This window comes from Myodes glareolus, chromosome X, assembly GCF_982192425.1.
Source record: "Myodes glareolus chromosome X, mMyoGla1.1, whole genome shotgun sequence".
NCBI classification, from domain to species: domain Eukaryota; kingdom Metazoa; phylum Chordata; class Mammalia; order Rodentia; family Cricetidae; genus Myodes; species Myodes glareolus.
In genome coordinates this window covers 118,012,126-118,032,865 of record NC_142053.1, presented here as the reverse complement: position 1 = coordinate 118,032,865, position 20,740 = coordinate 118,012,126, and the positions used below count along the sequence as shown (strand labels likewise).

Below are 20,740 nucleotides of genomic sequence, written 5' to 3'. Positions count from 1 at the left end.
TCCTTAACCAAATACAATTAAATCATGATGCCAAGATTTAATGTAAGCATTATCTTTATTTGCATATAAGCAGCACAATGTCCACATAAGGTCCAATCTAGTCTCCAATCCCAAGATACAGTGGATTTGGTGAAAATGGCATCAAGTTACATAGGGTCTATTCTTTTTGTTTGCTCTTGGGGGGGACAGTGGGGGACAAAAATCTCATGTAGTCCAGACTGCTCTCAAACTCACTATGTAGCTTAAACTGGCCTTGAACGCCTGATCCTTCTGCCTCCATCTCCTAAGCGTTTAGATTGCTAGTGTATGTCACTATGTCTGGGTATAAAACCTCTTAAGTGGTTAGTATTTGATTTGGCAATTCTGCTCTTAGATATAGAGCCAGAAAAATTAAAATCATTTCAAAATCAGTAGCAGCATTATTTACAGTAGCCACAAGTGGAAACAGCTTGAATAAATAAGCAAAATGAAGTATATATGTAAAGTAGAATATTATTCAGCTTTAAATAGAAAAGGAGGCTGGGCAATAGGTGGTGTACACCTTTAATCCCAGTACTTGGAAGGCAGAGACAGGCGGCTCTCTGTGAGTTCGATGCCCGCTTGGTTTTTAGAGTGAGTTCTAGGACAGCCAAGACTACTGTTACACAGAGAAATCCTGTCTCAAAAACAAAGGAAGGAAGGAAAGGAATGCTGATAGATGAAGTTTGAAACTATTCTAAGTAAAAGAAAGCAGCCACAAAATACCATAACTTATGATTCTTCTTATGTAAAATATCTGAAATAGAGAAATCCATAGAGACAGAAAGTAAATCAATGTTTCACAAGGAGTAGGGGAGGAAAGAAAGGTTAGTGACTGTTTAATGAGTAAAAGGTTTTATTTGTGAGTCTTAAAATGATTTGGAGTTATGGTTATAATTGTAAATATACTAAATAATCACTGAACTGGACATTTATAAAATGGGGGAATTATATGGTATGTCAGTTCTACCCAACAACAAATCCCAAATTGTTAGCAAGTAGGAAGTACCCCCATTTTTGAGGTGAAATGTTTCAGGGATCCCTAAGACTAAGCTCAGGTTTGATGATTTGCTCAGAAAATTCAGCATACAGGTAAATTTACCTCTTTTATTTATTATGATGAAAGGATATACAAAAAATCCACAAAGGAGAAAATAACTAGGAACAAAGTCTAAAAAAGACAAGCACAAGCTTCTATATTCTCTCCAATATAGTCACTCAGGATGAGTTTCCTGGAGTTAAGACCAGTAAGTTAAGACAAGTTAAGAATGTACTGCTGACCATGGAAGCTTGTTGATGCTGAGTTACAGGATTCTGATCATGTGAACTTCTTACCCAGTATGTATACTCTTGAAGTGAAAGTCGATATTCAGATTTTTTTTTACATAAAGTTAAGACACAATAATTCATCCACTCACCAGCTAATGGTGGGAACCTTGACATAAAGCCTTAGATTCAGCCGGGCGGTGGTGGCGCATGCCTTTAATCCCAGCACGTGGGAGGCAGAGGCAGGTGGATCTCTGTGAGTTCGAGGCCAGCCTGGTCTACAATCTACAAGAGCTAGTTCCAGGACAGGCTCCAAAGCTACAGAGAAACCCTGTCTCGAAAAACCAAAAAAAAAAAAAAAAAAAAAAAAGCCTTAGATTCCCAGGTATTGTTCAGATACCCACCTTAGGAATGGGCCTTTCCAAGAACAGCAGTAAAATCTGAACACTGTCTTCTGAACAGTCTACACCCTTGACCCTTTGCAGTGGTGTCTTTAACCAGGGAATCCTCATCAGGATGAGGCAGGCAGGCCTGTGGCATTGATCTTACTTACAACCTTTAGGTAATCCGGGCTTAGAAGTAGAATCAAGTCCCATTAACCTTAAAGGTATATCTTAGCCAGATTGCTTGCTTGTTCCTTCTAAATATTTTTCACCTGGCGCCAGCACAGTTCTGGCCAGTAAGTTGAAGTTTACCTCACCACCTTTCAGGTCTCAGGCAGTGTTATGACATTAAGAGCACATACAAGAAGTGCCATTCTTGAGGGCTCATAGATTCCTATGGAAAACAAGAAGCTAAGAACTTCAGGGCACTTGCAGCAGGAGATTCATTATCAAGAGACACCCCACAATGTGACCTGCCACTGTAGAGCCTCTCACAGAGTGCTTAGTATAAGCCCCAGAGTGCTTAGTATAGTGGGAGTAATTCATTTCAGTCTGTGATTCAAGAGGCAACTTTTACCTCACAACATCTTGACTGTTTCACACCACAGCCAACAACTTCAAACATTATTTTTACTTTGTTTTTGTGAATTGGAGTTATTATAGAAGTTCCCACCTCTGATGTCAATTGCTTCTGGGGCCCCCAAGCACAACAAGGTTTTATGATTCATTGAAACTCTGAGGACTCATAACTTATGGCTATGATTTATTACAGTAGTAAGATACACAACCAGGGTAGCAAAGGGAAGAATGTATGATAAGTACAGAGGAAAACAAATGTAAGTTTCCAAGGCTCTACTAAAACAGTCAAACAGGATATGCTTCATATAACAATGCATGTAAAGTATTGCCAACTAAGGAAGCACTCTAAAGATTCAGTACCTTGGGATTTTACTAGGAACTAATCATGTAGGCACCTTTACTAAGCAAAAACCCAAATTTCACACACTTAGAATGTATTATTTGTACAAACAGTTTCTTAGCACTCACTAGTGAATGACACAAACCTTCCTAAAATCTAAGCTCCCAGATACTGGCCAAAGTGCAGTCTTGTAAGCAGACTTACAAAGACAATAATCAGGGCTTCTGTGTTCTTCCTGTGTAAGGTAATTGAGTTTAGAGACATTAAGTAGCCTTCCCAAAGTAATCCAGCTATTAGATAGCAGTGTAAAGTCTGCTTAACTCCAAAGTGCACTTTTAACCCCTCAAATAAATTTGACTCTTGAATCTTGGGAATCTTATTTAAGATGAGATCTATTCTGTATACAGTAGAAAAAGCATATTTCAAAAATGTGGATTACATATTATATTCTTATAGAATATATTCTTTTCAATCTCGGATTCTCCTGCCTTTTCCATCTGTGTTTCCTGTATTTTCTGGCTATTATGCTGTAACTCTCTAGTATTTCATGCCTGTCCTCTTGTAGCTCTTGGAAGCCCTCTCAAATCCTCATACAAGTCCTCTCCAACCCGGACCACTGAGAGGAAGAAGGGTACATCTTCATCTGGCGTGGAAGATGCTGGAAAGGGAGCTATGGCAGGAGCAGAGCTATCTCAGGTAGGTTTAAATGCCACTCTCACTCTTTTCTGTACTGTAATTTGTCTGACAGTGTAATTGTTTCTATTATTGACCTGGGGTCTATGTTTCTGTCAGTCTTCAGGGAATGTTCAAGGGATATATTTGTTTATGTTTTTTTAATCAAACTTTGGAAAATTTTCCTATATTCTTTAAGGCTCTGGTTCTAGCATTCTTGCTTCTGTATACAACTCAAACTGAGAGTCTAGGTCAACCTTCACTCACAATAGCCTTTGAATATTTTTATATCATATGGATATTGTCAGTAAAATGACTGTTAAGCAGGAACCCATTCCCTTCTACTAAGAAATGTGTGTTTTGCACTCTACATTATACTATGTATGCCTCAGAGTTTACAAACTGTCATCTTAGATATTAAAATCACCTTCTTCTGGTAAAGTTTTGTAAGAACTGTATATTTTATATTTATTTGAACTTAATGTTTTAAATTATTTTATTTTTTGAGATTGTAATTACATCATTTCTGCCTTTCCTTTCCTCCCTCCAAGCCTTCCCATATATTTCTTGCTCTCTTTCAAATTCATGGCCTCTCTTTTCATTAGTTGTTGTTAAACACATATATGTGTGTATGTATATTTATGTGCATGAATATATATATATACATATATTCATATTAACACACACGCATATATATATATATATATATATATATATGCAGGTATGAGAAGCTCTCTTTTGAGTAGTTGTTAATCAGGGCTGTCCAAGAGACTCCCAGAACATTATAGACTATTGTTGTTGCCCGTGGTTGCCCTCCAAGAGGTGGGAAGTAAGTCTCTAATGCTGAAAATACCATATACTTCAGACTTAGGGCCCAGAGGCCTCTGAGCTAAAAGTGTATGTTTTTGTACCCTTTCCAGTTCTTTTATGTTTAGGGCCTTAATATGGTCATGTTGTTATTTCTTGGTACTATAACAAAGTGTAGGGCAAAGGATCTCTATATTGAGCAAAAAAAATCATTCCAACTTGATGACTTAAATGCAATGATCTCATGAATCTATAAAGATTCATGTCACATGAACATTAGACCTTTATATTGATCCCACTGGAAAAAAAAAACTGTATCACTTCCATCTGAGGTAGTTTTTCAACTTGTAGAAGCAGTATTAGTCATGGGCTGTGGCTATCATATTCTTTGTCCCCTATAGATGGAGAAAGTGAAGAAGGGACGAGTGACAACTTCTGTTTCCACTGGGGGTCTTGGGTCCCCACTGAGAAGATGTGAGCCTCCTGAAGACATTCCTAAGAGGTCATCTTCTCCTGTGAAATCTAAGTAAGCATATCTTCCCTTGCCAGAACTCTGATGGTTGACAGTCAGTTTAGTTTAGTTTAGTTTGGTTCCATCCAACATTGTTGTTTCTGCTCTGACAAAAGCATGTCCAACAGGAATGGGTGAGCAGGACAAATGCCTGACTTTGGAGTATATGTCTATACACTTAATGTATCTTCTGGATAAATGATGAACCATTTATAAGTTTATTGCTTGGTAACATATATATTATCAAGCATATTTGCCAAGGTGATATATTAGTATCTTCTCTTTAGGACCTTCAATTCCATTTTTCTCTTCTTTATTTCCCCTGGCATTTTCCTTTCTCTTTTAATTGTACCATTTCTAACTCTAGATTGAAGTGACTGCATTGTGCATAGGCACTTGCTTATCATCTCCTTTCCTCCTCATCTAACTGTCTCACTATCTGTCTCTTTAACATATTACTGATGGTTAGCAATTTTGTTCTGAAGATGAGTTTACTCAGATATTTTTCTATGCAGGGTTCTAGAAGATCTATGTGCAAGTATATAATGTACTTTGAGCATATGTCCCTCAGTGTAGCATCTGAATGGAGACTTGTATGAAGTGAGGGGTCAGGCCTCAGGTAGAGACTTGTTAATCTGAAGTTCATTTGCATTGTATCAACATTTTATGTTCAGTTAGTGTTCTTCTGCAAAGCTTCTTTGAGGATGGAACTGTCTTTATTTCTTGTTGTAAAACAGGTCCTCACTATAGGTCTGTCTTGGTCCATTAGGACTGCTTGGAACTAGGGATGCTTCACATTTCAGTTACTTAGATTTGGGAAAGCTTGGTTAGATTTCATTGGTTAAGCATCCCTGATCTGACTATTTGAAATCTGAAACATTTTTTTTTCAAGACAGGGTTTCTCTGTGTAGCATTTTAGAGCCTGCCCTGGAACTTGCTCTGTAGACCAGGCTGGCCTTAAAGTCATCCACCTGCTTCCACCTCCCAGTGCTGGGATTAAAGGCGTGCGCCACTACCGCCTGACTCTGAAAATTTTGAGTAATGGTATGATGTTCAAAAAGCATTGGAACGTGGATCATTTCAGATTTCAGAACTTCTTATTAAGAATGATTAATGTAGTATGAATAATAAAAATCCACAGACAGATATTGGGGTTCAAGCTGGAGATCAGAAAAGCAAACATGCATGACATAATAAGTCACAATGAGACTAAGCACATCCCTTGTATCAGGGCTGGATAAGGCAGCCCAGTAGGAGGAAAAGGATCCCAAAAGCAGGCAAAAGAGCCAGAGACAGCCCTATTCCCACTGTTAGTAGTCCCATAAAAACACCAAGCTACACAATTATAACATATGCAGAGGATCTAGGCCAGACATATACAGGCTCCCTGATTGTTGGTTCAGTCTCTGTGAGCCCCTATGCGCCCTACTTAGTCAATTCTGTGGGTCTTGTTCTGCTGTCCTTAACCCCTCTGGTTCCTACAATCTTTTCTCTTGCATGGGATTCTCCAAGTTCCCTCAACCTAATATTTGGCTATAGGTCTCCGCATCTGCTCCCAGCAGTTGTTGGATAAAGACTCACTGATGAAAATTGGTCTACAATTAATAGTAGAATATCATTAGGAATCATTTCATTTACTTTTTTTTTAACCAGTTATATTTGGTTCTATCCTAGGTCTTGAGCCATCCAGCCTCCAGTTCCTGGCCATCCAGGCAGTGTTAGGTACAGGCTCCCTCTCATGGCATGGGTCTCAGTTGTACACATTATTGGTTGGCCACACCTACAAGTTTTGCACCATCTTTACCTCAGCACATCTTGCAGGCAGGACAAATAGTAGGTTGAAGGTTTTGCAGCTGGTTTGATGACCCAGTCCTACTGCTGAAAGCCTGTCTGGTTAGAGGAGATGGCCAGTTCAGGCTCCATATCCCCCATTAGTAGGAGTCTTAACAAGGGCGACCCTTATAGATTGTGTTTCCATTGTACTAGGTTTCTACCTCAGCCCAAAATGCCCCCAGTACTAAAAAGCTTGATGTTTTGGTGGTACATGTCTATACACATCTATAATCATAATATTTGGGTAGCTGGGACATAAGAAATCACATAAATTCTAGGCCAGCATGAACATAGTCTACATTACTGAAACCCCTCTCTCCAAATAAATAAAAATCAAATGCCAAGAAATATAGATTTCCCACTGGGTGAAAATTAGTGGATGAATCACAATGGTTATAGACTGATCTAGAGAATCATAGGAACTTATGTGCAACAAGCTTAAATAATTTACGAAAATTCAGCCAAACTATATAGTAATAAAAAAACATTGGTCACAACTATGCACAACCACAAGGGGTAATCTCAGAAATGTTAAGAATGGAAAAAAACAAGTTATAGAGGAATGCCATTAATAGATACAATTTATTTTTAGTTCCAAGATGTACTATCTAAAAAATGTTCTTCAGAATTAAATATGATAAAATGAGTTTTTACAAAAATAAGAACATGACAGACATAAAATTCAGGATGATACTGGCATCTTTCAGTAAGGGAAGAAGGGGCTCAGACAAGAGAGAGCCACACAGGAATCTTCAACATAATTATAATACCTGTCTTCTAGATTAGATGGTGAATGTTTGGACATTTGTTCTTTTATTCTTTGTATTGTAACATATTTTATAAACTTTGTTTTATATATTCAATATTGAAGAAAGGCAAGAAAAAGAAACTTGATATTAAAAATGTCACACATAAATAAACTTGATTTATTTTTGACATTTTATCTGCGTGGACTACTGATGTGGCTCTTAATTATTTTTGAAACATTTTTTTATTTTTTCAAGACAGGATTTCACTCTGTCCCCTGACTGTCCTGGAACATGCTCTGTAGACCAGGCTGGCCTAGAACTCCAGAGATCACTTGTCTCTGCCTCCTGAGTGCTGTGATTAAAGGCATGTGCCACCACTACCTGGCAACAATTTTTAAAAATTATTTTATATAAAATACCCACATATATGTTTGTGCACCAGAGTGTTCCTGGTATCCATGGAGGCCAGATTGCCATGGAACTGGATAAGAAGATTATGAACCACCATGGAGATCCTGGAATTTGAATCCAGGTCTTCAGGAAGATCAGCCAGTACTCTTTTTTTATTGATATTTACTAAGCTCTACATTTTTCTCTGCTCCCATCCCTGCCTCTCCCTTCCCTCCTTCATTCTTCCTCCAGGGTCCCCATGCTCCCAGTTTACTCAGGAGATCTTGTCTTTTTGTACTTTCTACTTCCCATGTAGATTATATCTATGTAAGTCTCTCTTAGTGTCCACATTATTGTCTAAGTTCTCTGGGATTGTGGTTTGCAGGCTGGCTTTCTTTGCTTTATGTTTCAAAACCACCTATGAGTAAGTACATGTGATAATTGTCTTTCTGTGTCTGGGTTACCTCACTCAATATAATGTTTTCTAGCTCCATCCATTTTCCTGCAAAATTCAAGCTGTTGTTATTTTTTTCTTCTGTGTAGTACTTCATTGTGTAAATGTACCGCATTTTTCTTATTCATTTTTCGATCAAGGGTCATTTAGGTTGTTTCCAGGTTCAAGCTATTACAAACAAAGCTGCTATGAACATAGTTGAACACATGTCCTTGTGGCACGATTGAGCATCCTTTGGATATATGCCCAAAAGTGGTATTACTGGGTCTTGAGGAAGGTTGTTTCCTAATTTTCTGAGAAATTGCCACACTGACATCCAAAGGGATTGTACCAGCTTGCATTCCCACCAGCAATGCAGAAGTGTTCCCTTTTCCCCACAACCTCTCCAGCATAAGTTGTCATCAGTGTTTTTTTTATCTTGGCCATTCTTTTATTTTAAATTTTTTAAATATTTATTTATTTATTATGTATACAATATTCTGCCTCCATGTATGCCTGCAGGCCAGAAGAGAGCCACTATGTGGTTGCTGGGAATTGAACTCAAGACCTTTGAGAGCAGGCAATGCTCTTAACTGCTGAGCCATTTCTCCAGCCCAATCTTGGCCATTCTTACAGGTGTAAGATGGAATCTCAGAGTTGTTTTAATTTGCATTTTTCTGATGACCAAGGATGTTGAACATTTCCTTAAGTGTCTTTTAGACATTTTAGATTCCTCTGTTGAGAGTTCTTTGTTTAGGTCTGTACTCCATTTTTTTAAAATGGATTATGTGATCTTTTGGTGTCCAATTTCTTGAGTTCTTTATATATTTTAGACTTCAGACCTCTGTCTGATGTGGGATTAGTGAAGATCTTTTCCCATTCTGTAGGCTGTCATTTTGTCTTGTTGACCGTGTCCTTTGCTTTAGAGAAGTTTTTCAGGTTTAGGAGGTCCCATTTATTAATTGTTTCTCTCAGTATCTGTGCTGATAGGGTTATATTTAGGAAGGGGTTCCCTGTGCCAATACATTCAAGTGTACTTCCTACTTTCTCTTCTGTAAGGTTCAGTGTGGCTGGCTTTCTGTTGAGGTCTTTGATCCATTTTGACTTGAGTTTTGTGCATGGTGATAGATACTGGGTCTATCTTCATTTTTCTACATGTTGATATCCAGTTATGCCAGCACCACTTGTTAAATATGCTTTCTTTTTTCCATTTGATATTTTTTGCTTCTTTATCAAAGATCAGGTGTTCGAAGATGTGTGAACTGATATCTGGGTCTTCTATTTGGTTCCATTGGTTCTCCTGTCTGTTCTTATACCACTACCAGGCTGTTTTCAGGACTGTACCTCTGTAAGAGGGTTTGAAGTCAGGGATTGTGATGCCTCCAGAAGTTCTTTTATTGCACAGGATTGTTTTGGCTATCCTGGGTTTTTTGCTTTTCCATATGAAATTGAGTACCGTCTTTTGAGGTCTTTGAAGAATTTTGCTGGGATTTTGATGGGCATTGCATTGAATCTGTAGATTGCTTTTGGTAAGATTGCCATTTTTACTATGTTAGTTTTGCCTACCCAAGAGCGTGGGAGATCTTTCTACTTTCTGGTGTCTTCTTCGGTTTCTTTCTTCAAAGATTTAAAGTTCTTGTCATACAAGTCTTCCACTTGTTTGGTTAGAGTTACTCTGAGATATTTTATGCTATTTGTGGCTATTATGAAGGGTGTTGATTTGCTGATTTCTTCCCCAGCCCTTTTATCATCTGTGTACAGGAGGACTACTGATTTTTTTGAGTTAATCTTGTATCCTGCTACATTGCTGAAAGTGTTTATGAGTTTTAGAAGTTCCTTGGTAGAATTTTTGGAATCACTTACGTAAACTATCATATCACCAGCAAACAATGAGAGTTTGACTTCTTCTTTTCCAATTTGTATCCCCTTGATCTCCCTTTGGTGTCTTATTGCTCTAGCTAGGACCTCAAGAACTATATTGAATAAATATGGAGAGAGTGGACAACCTTGTCTTGTTCCTGATTTCGGTGGAATTGCTGAGAGTTTCTCTCCATTTGTTTGATGTTAGCTATTGGCTTGCTGTATATTGCCTTAATTATGTTTAGGTATGTTCCTTGTATCCCTGCTCTCTCCAAGACCTATATCATGAAGGGATGTTGTATTTTGTCAAATGCTTTTTCAGCATCTAATGAGATGATCATGTGATTTTTATTTTTAAGCTTGTTTATATGGTGGATTACGTTGACAGATTTTCCTATGTTGACCCATCCCTGCATCTGTGGGATGAAGTCAACTTGATCATGGTGGATGATGGTTCTGATGTGTTCTTGGATTTGATTTGCTAGTATTTTATTGAGTATTTTTGCATCAATGTTCATGAGTGGGATTGGTCTTTAATTCTCTTTCTTAGTATTGTCTTTCTGTGGTTTGGGTATCAGGGTAATTGTAACCTCATAAAAAGAGTTTAGTAATGTTCCCTCAGTTTCTATTGTGTGGAATAATTTGAGGAGTATTGGTATTAGTTCCTCTTTGAAAGTCTTGTAGAATTCTGAGCTGAAACCATCCGGTCCTGGGCATTATTTGTTTGGGATACTTTTGATGACTGTTTCTATTTCTTCAGCAGCTATAGGTCTGTTTAATTTGCTTACCTGGTTTTGATTTAATTTTGGTAAGTGATATTTATTCAGAAAGTTGTCTATTTCCTTTAAGTTTTCCAATTTTGTGGAGTACAGGTTTTCAAAATATGACCTGATGATCCTCTGTATTTCCTTCATGTCTGTTGTTATGTCCCCTTTTCATTTCTGATTTTGTTAATTTGAATATTCTCTCTCTGCCTTTTTATTAGTTTGGATAAAGATTTGTCTATTTTGCTGATTTTCTTGAAGAACCAACTCTTGTCTCATTGATTCTTTGTATTGTTTCTTTGTTTCTATTTTGTTGATTTCAGCTCTCAATTTGATTATTTCCTGCCATCTAGTTCTCTAAGGTGAGTTTGCTTCTTTTTGTTCTAAAGTTTTCAAATGTTCTGTCAATTCACTAGTGTGGAATTTTTCCAGTTTCTTTATCTAGGCATTTAGTGCTATGAACTTGCCTCTTAATACTGCTTTTATTGTGCCCCATAAATTTGGGTATGTTGTGTGGTCGTTTTCTTTGAATTTTAGGAAGTCTTTAATTTCCACCTCTTTTTCTTTCTTTACCCATTGATGATTCAGGTGAGCATTGTTTAATTTCCATGTGTTTGTGGGTTTTCTGGAATTGGTATTGCTGTTGAATTCTAGTTTTAAAGCATAGTGATCTGATAAGGTTACATTGGGTAATTCCAGGTTTTTCTATTTGTTGAGGTTTGTTTTGTTACCGAGTATGTGGTCAATTTTTGAGAAGGTTCCATGAGGTGTTGAGAAGAAGGTATATTCTTTTCTGTTTGAATAGAATATTCTATAGATGTCTGTTAAGTTCATTTGAGTCATGACATCTGATAGTTCTCATATTTCTCTGTTCATTTTTTTGTCTGATTGACCTGTCCAGTGATGAAAGGGGAGTGTTGAAGTCTCCCACTATTAGTGTGTTTGGTTTAATATATGATTTAAGCTTTAGAAGTGTTTCTTTGACATATGAGGGTGCCCTTGTATTTGGGGCATAGATGTTCAGTATTGAAATTTCCTCTTGATGGATTTTTCCTGTGACTAATATGAAATGACCTTCTTTGTCTCTTTTGACTGATTTTTAGCTTGAAGTCTATTTTTTTAGATATTGGATAGCTACACCCACTTGTTTCTTAGGCCCATTTGATTGCTATATTTTTTCCCAACCTTTTACTCTGAGATGATGTCTGTATTTGAGGTTGACATGTGTTTCTTGTATGCAGAAGAGGGATGGATTCTGTTTTTATATCCAATCTGTTCGTCTGTGCCTTTTTATGGGTGAGTTGAGTCCATTTACATTAAGAGATATTAATGACCAGTGGTTACTATCTCCTGTTTATTTTATTTTCATCATTGATGATGTTAATTTGTGTACTTTTTCTTCTTCAGGATTTTCTATAATGAGATCATCAATTGTCTGTGTTTTTGTTGGTGTGGCCCTCTTCCTTGGGTTGAAGTTTTCCTTCTAGTTTTTTGTGTAGGGCTGGATTTGTGGCTAGGTATTGGTGAATTTTAGATTTGTCATGGAATATCTTGTTTTGTCCTTCTATGGTGATCGACAGTTTGGCTGGGTATAGTAGTCTGGGCTGGCATCCATGGTCTCTTAATGTCTGCATAATGCTTGACCATGACCTTCTGGCTTTCATTGTCTCCACTGAGAAGTCCGGTGTAATTCTGATAGGTCTACCTTTATATGTTACTTGGCCTTTTTCCTTTGCAGGTCTTAATATTCTTTCTTTACTCTGTTAAATGTTAAGTGTTAAGTGTTTTGATTATTATGTGGCAAAAGGATTTTTTTTTGATCCAGTCTATTTGATGTTCTGTAAGCTTCTTGTATCTTCATAGGCATATCTTTTTTTAGGTAGAGAAAGTTTTCTTCTATGATTTTGTTAAATAAATTTTCTGTGCCTTTGAGTTGAACTTCTCCTTCTTCTATACCTGTAATTCTAAGATTTGACCTTTTTATGGTGTCCCATATTTCATGGATATTTTGACTTAAGATTTTGTTAGATTTAATGTTTTCTTTAACTAATGAGTCTATTTCCTCTATTGTATATTCAACACTTGAGATTCTCTCTTCCATTTCTTGTATTCTGTTTTCATGTTTGCATTTCTGGTTCCTGGTCATTTTCCCATGATTTCTGTTTGTATAATTTCTTCTGCTTGTGTTTTCTTTATTTTTTCTATCTCAGTTTTCAAGTCCTGAATAGTTTCTTTTATATGCTTGAGTTCTTTTTCTTGTTTTTTTAAGTGATTTGCTGATATCTCCCAATTTTTTGTTTGTTTTTTTCTCCATTTCTTTACCTTCAATTTCTCATTTCATCTTTAAGAATTTCAAAACATTCTCTTGAGGTTATTTTTTGATCATTTTCTTCTGGTTCATCTATATTTGGTTGTTCAGGTCTTACTTTTGTAGGGTCTTTAGGTTTTCGTGGTATTGTGTTGCTCTTTGTGGTGTAGCATGTGATCTTACCTTTTCTACTCATCTTTTCCTCTAATAGGTGTGGTTGGGGCTGTCTGTGATTCTGTTGAATAATCTTCTAGGTGCCAGTGAATCCAAAGCTCAGATGGTTGTTCTTCATGGTACAGTCAGTGTCACAGTTCTAGTTACCCTGTTGGTTATTCCTGTCCCTGAAGATAGCTCAGTGTTCCTGTGCTTTGATGGAATATGCCATCTCAGGCCTACTTTGGCCTAGGCTGCTGGCTTTGATCTGTTTCTGTAAATGTTGGTCTGGATCTCCTCCTGCAGAAGTCCCTGGCTTGGAGTTGGACCTGTTGTGGTGGGGATTGTTGACCCTGGATCTGGTCGATGGCTCAGTCCTTATTTGCCCAAGTCCTGGGACTGGGTTTTCTCCTGGCTTCTGCCCCTGGTGGAGCTTGTTCTGTTCGTGTCTGTGGTAAATGGTTCAGTCCCACTCTTGTTCTGGTGGAGATTGCAGACTCTGAGTCAGGTCTTTGGCTCAATTCTGGTCTGCCATTTTCCTGGGACTGGGTTGGCTCCCAGGGCTTAATTTTCTCCTGGCTTCTGCTCCCAGTGGAGCTTGTTTCCTCTGGCCCTCTCTGTCCTAAGAGTCTTGTTCTGTTTCATTCCTGTGGAATTTGTTGCCCCAGGTGGAGTTCCTTGCCTCAGGGCAACTTTGGTTTAGGTAACAGGCTTTGACCTGTATCTGTAAATCTTGGTCTGGATTCCTTCCTGCAGAAGTCCCTGCGTTGGAGGTGAACCTGGAAAGGTTTCTGGTTCCGGTCTATTGCCTGGAGGTTCCAGGCTAGGGTGTGCCCAATCCCACAGGGGACCTGCTTACTTCCTCAGAGGTCTCAGACTTGTGCTCTGACCCACAGGGGTTCCAGGTTCCTGCCTATTCCTTTTGGTGTCCCAGATCAATGTCCAAACCCACAGAGGACCTGGCTCAGGCCTACTCTCTCTGAGGTCCCAGACTAGCTCCTGGTCCTGCTGAGATCTCTGGTTCCTGCCTAATCCCTCAGAGGACCCAGGTTCACTCATCCCCAGGGTGACAGAGGTCCTGGCTCAGGCCTAGAGGTCCTGACTCAGGCCTAGTTCCTGGGAGGTCCTAGACTCACCTAGACCCACCGGGGTGTTGACTTAGGTCTGCTCTCTTGAAGGTCCTGGATTTATGTCTTGTCCCTCAGCATTCTCTGGCTCTGGCTCACTTGCTCAGCGGTTACTCCTTTGTACCTGTTGTGGTAGTGATCGTTGACTCTGGATCTGGTTGCTGGCTCAATCCTGACTTTTTGTGTCCCAGGACTGGGTTTGCTCTTGGCTTTGCTCCTGGTGGAGCTTGTTCTCTTTGTGTCTTAGGTAACTGGTTCAGTCTCACTCTAGTTCTGGTGGAGATCGCAGACTCTGAGTCAGGTCGTTGGCTCAATCCTGACACTAGGTCTGCTAGTGTCCCAGGACTGGGTTGGCTCCCAGGGCTGGATTTGTTCCTGGCTTCTGCTCTTGGTGGAGCTTGTTTCCTCTGGCCCTCTCTGTCATAAGAGTCCTGTAAGTCAAGATGCCTGTTCTTAACGTGGTGAAGGTAACCCTGTTTAAATTTGTTTTCCTAGCATCTCTTCACTAATGTCATCCAGAAAACTCCCCCAGCCAGTACTCTTACCTACTGAGTCATCTCTCCAGTCCTTTAAAAGCATACAAAAAAGGTTGTGGCTTTGAGAGGGATGCTTAGTTAATTATTTTGAATTCTGATCCCAAAGCTCAGGCTACTTTTGTGATGAATGTGAACTCTTAAGCTCTGACATTACAGTGTCCTTCTTGATCTTAGGTAAATTAAGCCCCAGTTAGATGGTTATGTATATTGCTAGCATTTCACTTCTAAGTGGTTGTTTCTTTTCATTGTTTGTATTGTCAGATATTTCTATGAGTTCTAGAAGACTTAGCTTCAACTACACTCTGAAACTAGTATATGGAACAAAGCTAAAAATCTAGAGAGAAGAAATCAAATGTGGCCTAAAATGTTTCTCTAACCTGTTTCTGCTTCTGAGTCTTAATATATTACTTATACTTCCAGTTGTTTTGTGTTAAATATTGTAAGTTGATTTTTGTTCATTATGATAGTCATGTGGACCGGTTTTATTTATTTGTTTATTTATTTATTTATTTATCTATTTATTTTGATTTTTCGAGACAGGGTTTCTCTATAGCTTTGGAGCCTGTCCTGAAACTAGCTCTATAGACCAGGTTGGTCTTGAACTCACAGAAATCCTCCTGCTTCTGCCTCCCAAGTGCTGGAATTAAAGGTGTGCGCCACCATCACCCGGCTCCTAGCAGGTGCTTAATATGTCTCTGTTTTTAGTGCATTCATATTGCTTAAGTTCAGAAACACTTCACATGATAAAAGTTATTCAAACTTTTAGAATATTTCCACAGACTTTACCAGTTGGGTATCCATGATCTAAAATCTGAAATCTAAAACTTTCTCAGTGACAACATGAAACTCCAAAACTTTAGATTTTTGAGCATGCATTTCAAATTTCAATTTTTAGATAGGAAGTAATTAACCATTATTAATTAACTGAAATGTCTAAGGAAAGGCAATGTTTAAGATGTCCTGTATTGTTAATATAATACTACTCTCTAAAACCTAGTGGCCTAAAAGAATGATTTATTATTAATTCTCACATTTCTGTATTTCTGTGACTTGAGCTTACTGGGAGATTCTGTATGGCTCTAATGTGCAGTTTAATTAATGTGTAATGTCCTGTTAACTTACTGTGACTGGGTGTGTTTTCACCTGAGATTGTCTGTGCATTTATGATTCAGTATCAGCTGGAATTGAATATTCCTAGTGTTCAATGACAAATGCCATTCTTGGGCTGGTGCTTGGTTTTAACCGATAGCTCAGCTGGAGCAGTAAACTAGGGTGTCTACATTAGTTTCTCCATATGGTTTAGACCCCCAACAACATGCTGGTTAGGTTTGAGAGTTGATGGCCCTCAAAGTGAGCATTTCTGAAGGCTGGATGTAAAAGCTGCAAAAGCATTTAAGGATTATATCCTGGATCATTACACCATTAATTCTCTCCTGCGAAATAACTGATGAAATCAGTCAAATGTCAGTCCAGATTCAATGAGTTAGAGAAACAAATTTATAGGATCATTTGGCATGTGAGGTAAAATTGCACATTTGGAAAATAAACCATATCCAAGATAGCTGCTTCAAGTAGCACATAGCTGAGGTCAGTTTCCTATCAAACATCAAGTTTAATTTACCTTGTCCTTCATTGGAAACAAAATAGATAGTCCATATGATGGGGAAATGAAAGGAGGTGTGATAGATAATAATGATTATCAATTTAGCAGGATCTAGAATCACCTAGGAGACAAACCTCTGGGGCAGGTTTGTGAGATAGTTTCTAGACTGTGTTCATTAAGGTAGAAAGACACATCCTAAATGTGGACAGCACCATTCTGTGGGCTGGTGAACTGAAAGCAAGGTGATCAGCAGTCTTCATTCCTATTCACTGACTACAGATGTGACCAGTTGCCTAATGCTTCTGCCATCATGTCAAACTTTTAACCAAAACAAACAGTGCCATAAGTCTTTCCTTAAGATGCTTTTGTTGGGTATTTTGTCAGATGAGAAGAAAAATAACTAGTACAATAGGGTATTTTGGATAGATCAAAATAAGCATCCCATTGCTCTAAATCATATGTTCATGGAAACCTAAGAACACTTCATTGCTTCTATATAGGCGCCATTTCAATCGACATCTTTGGCACTTGCATGGTATGGTTATCCCCTCCCACAGATGAGTGAACACAGGGCACTAGGGCTCCCTGTGTTGGCAATCAGCTGCTATTTTGCCACCACCACTATTGTCTTTTTAATAGGCATTTACATTCTTTTTTTGTTTTGTTTTGTTTTGTTTTTCAAGACAGGGTTTCTCTGTATTTTGGAGACTTTCCTGGAACTAGCTCTTGTAGACCAGACTGGTCTGGAACTCACAGAGATCCACCTGCCTCTACCTCCCAAGTGCTGGGATTAAAGGCACACGTCACCACCACCCAGCTTGGCATTTACATTCTTATCTGAACTTTTACTTGTAAAGGATAACATCTAGTGATATCTGGTCCTGCAGGTACACATATTTGTATACTTACCCAGTATACAGATATACTATATGTTTAAGTCTAAACAAAGGGTCATTTGAATTTGGACCAATTTTTAAGCCTTTCTATTTAAACTTTTTCAGCTTTAAAGAACTGAAAATACACTTTTATCTATATTTGTTTCACCATTCTTATCCTGTCAGTAGACATCTATCATTTTCTCCCAGAACTGTTGAAAGTATGTTTCTGATGATATGTCCCTAAAGAACAAAAACATTCTTTTACACACTGTGATAGTTGGTCTTCACTGTCAACTTAGTTGGATTTGGAATCACCTAGGAGACACACTGTGCATGTCTTTGAGGGGGTCTCTAAAGAGGTTTAACTAAGGAGAGGAGACTCACCCTGAATATGAATGCACCATCCCATAACCTGGGGTCTCAAACTGAAATTTAAAAAAAGAAAGGGGGGGCTGGAGAGATGGCTCAGCGGTTAAGAGCGCTGGTTGGTCTTCCAGAAGACCCAGGTTCAAATCCCACATGGCAGCTTATAACTGTCTATAACTCCAGTTCCAGGTGATCTGATACCTTCATACCAATGCACATAAAATAAAGTTAAATAAATTTTAAAAATAAAAAAGAAAGAAAAGAAAAGGAGGAATATGAGTAGAAGCATTTCTCTCCTTTTGATTAACTGGATGAAGTGTGACTGTCTCCCTCCCTCTCGCATTCATACTGCCATAGTTTCTGTGCCATGATGGGCTGCAGTCCCTTAACCGTAAACTAAAATAAACTCTTTCATAAGTTACATTTTTTGGACATTTTATTGAAGCAGTGCCAAAGGTAACTAATGCACATACTCTTGGGACGTGAAAATTAGAAAATTACTTTGATATACTTAATCTATATTTTATATGTCGGTTTGGTCAATTGTCTTAATAAGGTCCTTTATAATATTACTACACTACAGCCCAGGATCCAGTCTGCAAAGTGTACCACAATGTATTTGATAATTTAATCACCTTAGTCTCCTTTATTTTGTTATTCACTATTTATCTTTGTGTGTGTTTGCTAGGATTTTATATATACTAGGCCATTCTTGAACTTACTGTGTAACTGAGAATGGCTTTGAATTCCTGATCAACTTGCCTCCACCTTCCAAATTCTAGGATTATAGACATGTGGTAACATACTTCACTCTTAGGTCTCTTAACCTGTAACAGTTCCTTAGTTTTACTTTTTTCATGATCTTGACATACAAGCTAGTTTATTTGAGGGCTGATCTTTGATTTAGGTTGGTTTGGAAGTTTACTTGAGATTAGATTCAGGTCATGCATTTAGACAGAAACCCCATGGCAGTGGTGTTGAGTCCTTGTTAGTGTCACATACCGTGGTCTCAGTTTGTGAAGTAAGGTTGTGTATATAGGCTTTCTTTTTCTCTCTGGAAAGTAATATATTTCAGACTGTTGACTGAGTTGTACTTAATCATAGAACCCTTTCTTCTAGCCAGTCTGTAGACTATGAACTGTGTTAACCATACTTAGCATTAAATAGCACTGAAGAAAATAAAACCATACTTAGCATTAAATAGCACTGAAGAAAATAAAACCAAACTCCAGGATGGGGGGGGGATTCCTTTGGGGTTCCACTTTGCAGTCCATTTCACATACAGAAGTATGAAGCTACCTCTAGAGAATTATTTTTGCCATTGTACTTACAGAGGGAGGTGTTTGTTACTATTGTTTGCTGGTCATGCAGCTTTAAAAAGTTATATACTCAAGTCGGGCAGTGGTGGCACACGCCTTTAATCTCTGTGAGTTTGAGACCATCCTGGTCTACAGAGAAAATTCCAGGACAGGCTCCAAAGCTACAGAGAAACCTTGTCTTGAAAATCAAACAAACAAACAAACAAACAAAAAAACCCAAGTTACATAATCCTGTTCTGTGCTACAGGAAGGCCTCCTTCAACTCCCCAGGCATACTTTTTAAATTCCCTATTATATTATTATTGAATCTGAAAAAATTAAAGTAGCAAACCAAAACTTTTACAATAAAAGCAAATATCAGTACTTGGATGTCAGCCCTGTTCTCACTGTTTGTATCTCTTAGGAAAAAGTCACTTATTAGGCTCTCAGGACTGGTTTTCTTATTTAAGAAAAACTATGGTTAATAGCAGTTTCCTGCCTACATCACTGACTGACATTGGCTCTGAATAAATAGGTGTGGACATACTTCGAAATAAAGCTCTATAAAAAGCACCATGACTTCTCCCAATTAACTTACGCTTAATTTCTTCCCTCAGCTAAGATAGCTATTTCTGGGACCTAGAAAAAATAACACTTCCAGGCTTCCCTTGGCTTGTAGTACTCTGAGTCAGCCTGACTAGAGAATTATGGAACCTGCCAGATCAACTGTGTCTTGTTTAAGATGTGCTTCTCTTGCACGTTGGCCAACAGGATGCTAAATCCATTTAAAAATATATAGAGGCAAGATGTTCTGGATATTCTACACATAGATAAAATTGAGAACTTCAAGACTATATTTTATATTTTGGTTGCCCATTATGCCCCTCTCTTCCTTCCTCCTTCCTTTTTTTCCTCCCTCTGTATGTGTGTGTGTGTGTGTGTGTGTGTGTGTGTGTCTATCTGTGTATTAGCATATTCTGTTTATTAATGAGGGGGTTGGGATGGTGGATAAACAGCCTTCTTGAGTGTTATCCCAAATAATCTATTCTCTCTTAACAGGTAGAATGCTTGTCCCAGTTTACTTATAACAGAACCTCAATGTCAGTGGTGTGATGTTAACTTTCACCTGACCATTATGCTTCAGTTCTGCCAGATAGAGAATGTGACCTCATTTTGCATTAGTGAGCCATTTAAAGCAGATAAGAATGCCATGTTGGCATTATGATGGTGACTTTAAGGCTGCTAAGCTTGTGACCAGTTCAGGCTTTATATTAGTTGCTTTTCTCATAACTGTGACAAAATACTTGACAAAAGCAACTTAAGGAAAGGTTGAATTTGATTCACAGTTTGAAGGTACAGCCTGGGAAAGCATGACACTAGGAGCTTAAAGCAGCTGGTTGCATTGCATTCGTAGTCAGGAGGCAGAGAGAGAGATAAATTTTAATGCCCAGCTCCTCACTTTCTCTTTTTTATTCAGCTACCCTCCTCATTGATGGTGTCACCCATATTAAGAGTGTTTTTTTTTTTTGCCAGGTGGTGCTGACTCATGCCTTTAATCAAAGTACTCAAGAGGCAGAGGCAGGTGGATCTCTGAGTTCAAGACCAGTCTGGTCTACAGAGTGAATTCCAGGATAGCTAGGGCTACACAGAGAAACCCTTTCTCAAAAAAAAAATAGAGGGTGATATAGAAAGACACTAATATCACTCTCTGGCCTCCACATATACACATACAGACATATGTGCATTTACACATTTACTAATTGTATCCAAACCATGGTACCATCCTAAACATTGTCATAAAGCATAAATGATTATGTTTTAACATAATTTGGACATGGTATTACCAGCTGAATTTCTTAAAATTTA

The 20,740-nt window shown here is 38.2% G+C and overlaps 1 protein-coding gene across 9 annotated transcripts in view; it reads left to right on the top strand.

Annotated features, from left to right (window-relative positions):
• The window catches only part of Map7d2 (MAP7 domain containing 2), a 102,033-nt gene that overhangs the window by 59,505 nt on the left and 21,788 nt on the right, over positions 1–20,740 (top strand). For 5 of the 9 annotated variants that reach the window (XM_048440712.3, XM_048440711.3, XM_048440710.3 and 2 more), the window contains 2 exons: positions 3,152–3,282; positions 4,467–4,591. In XM_048440712.3, the coding sequence (XP_048296669.3) occupies positions 3,152–3,282; positions 4,467–4,591 (256 nt within the window). Of the gene's footprint in view, positions 1–3,151; positions 3,283–4,466; positions 4,592–10,928; positions 10,968–20,740 lie in introns of all 9 variants that reach the window. The other 4 variants (XM_087902510.1, XM_087902509.1, XM_087902511.1 and 1 more) reach the window with 1 other exon arrangement.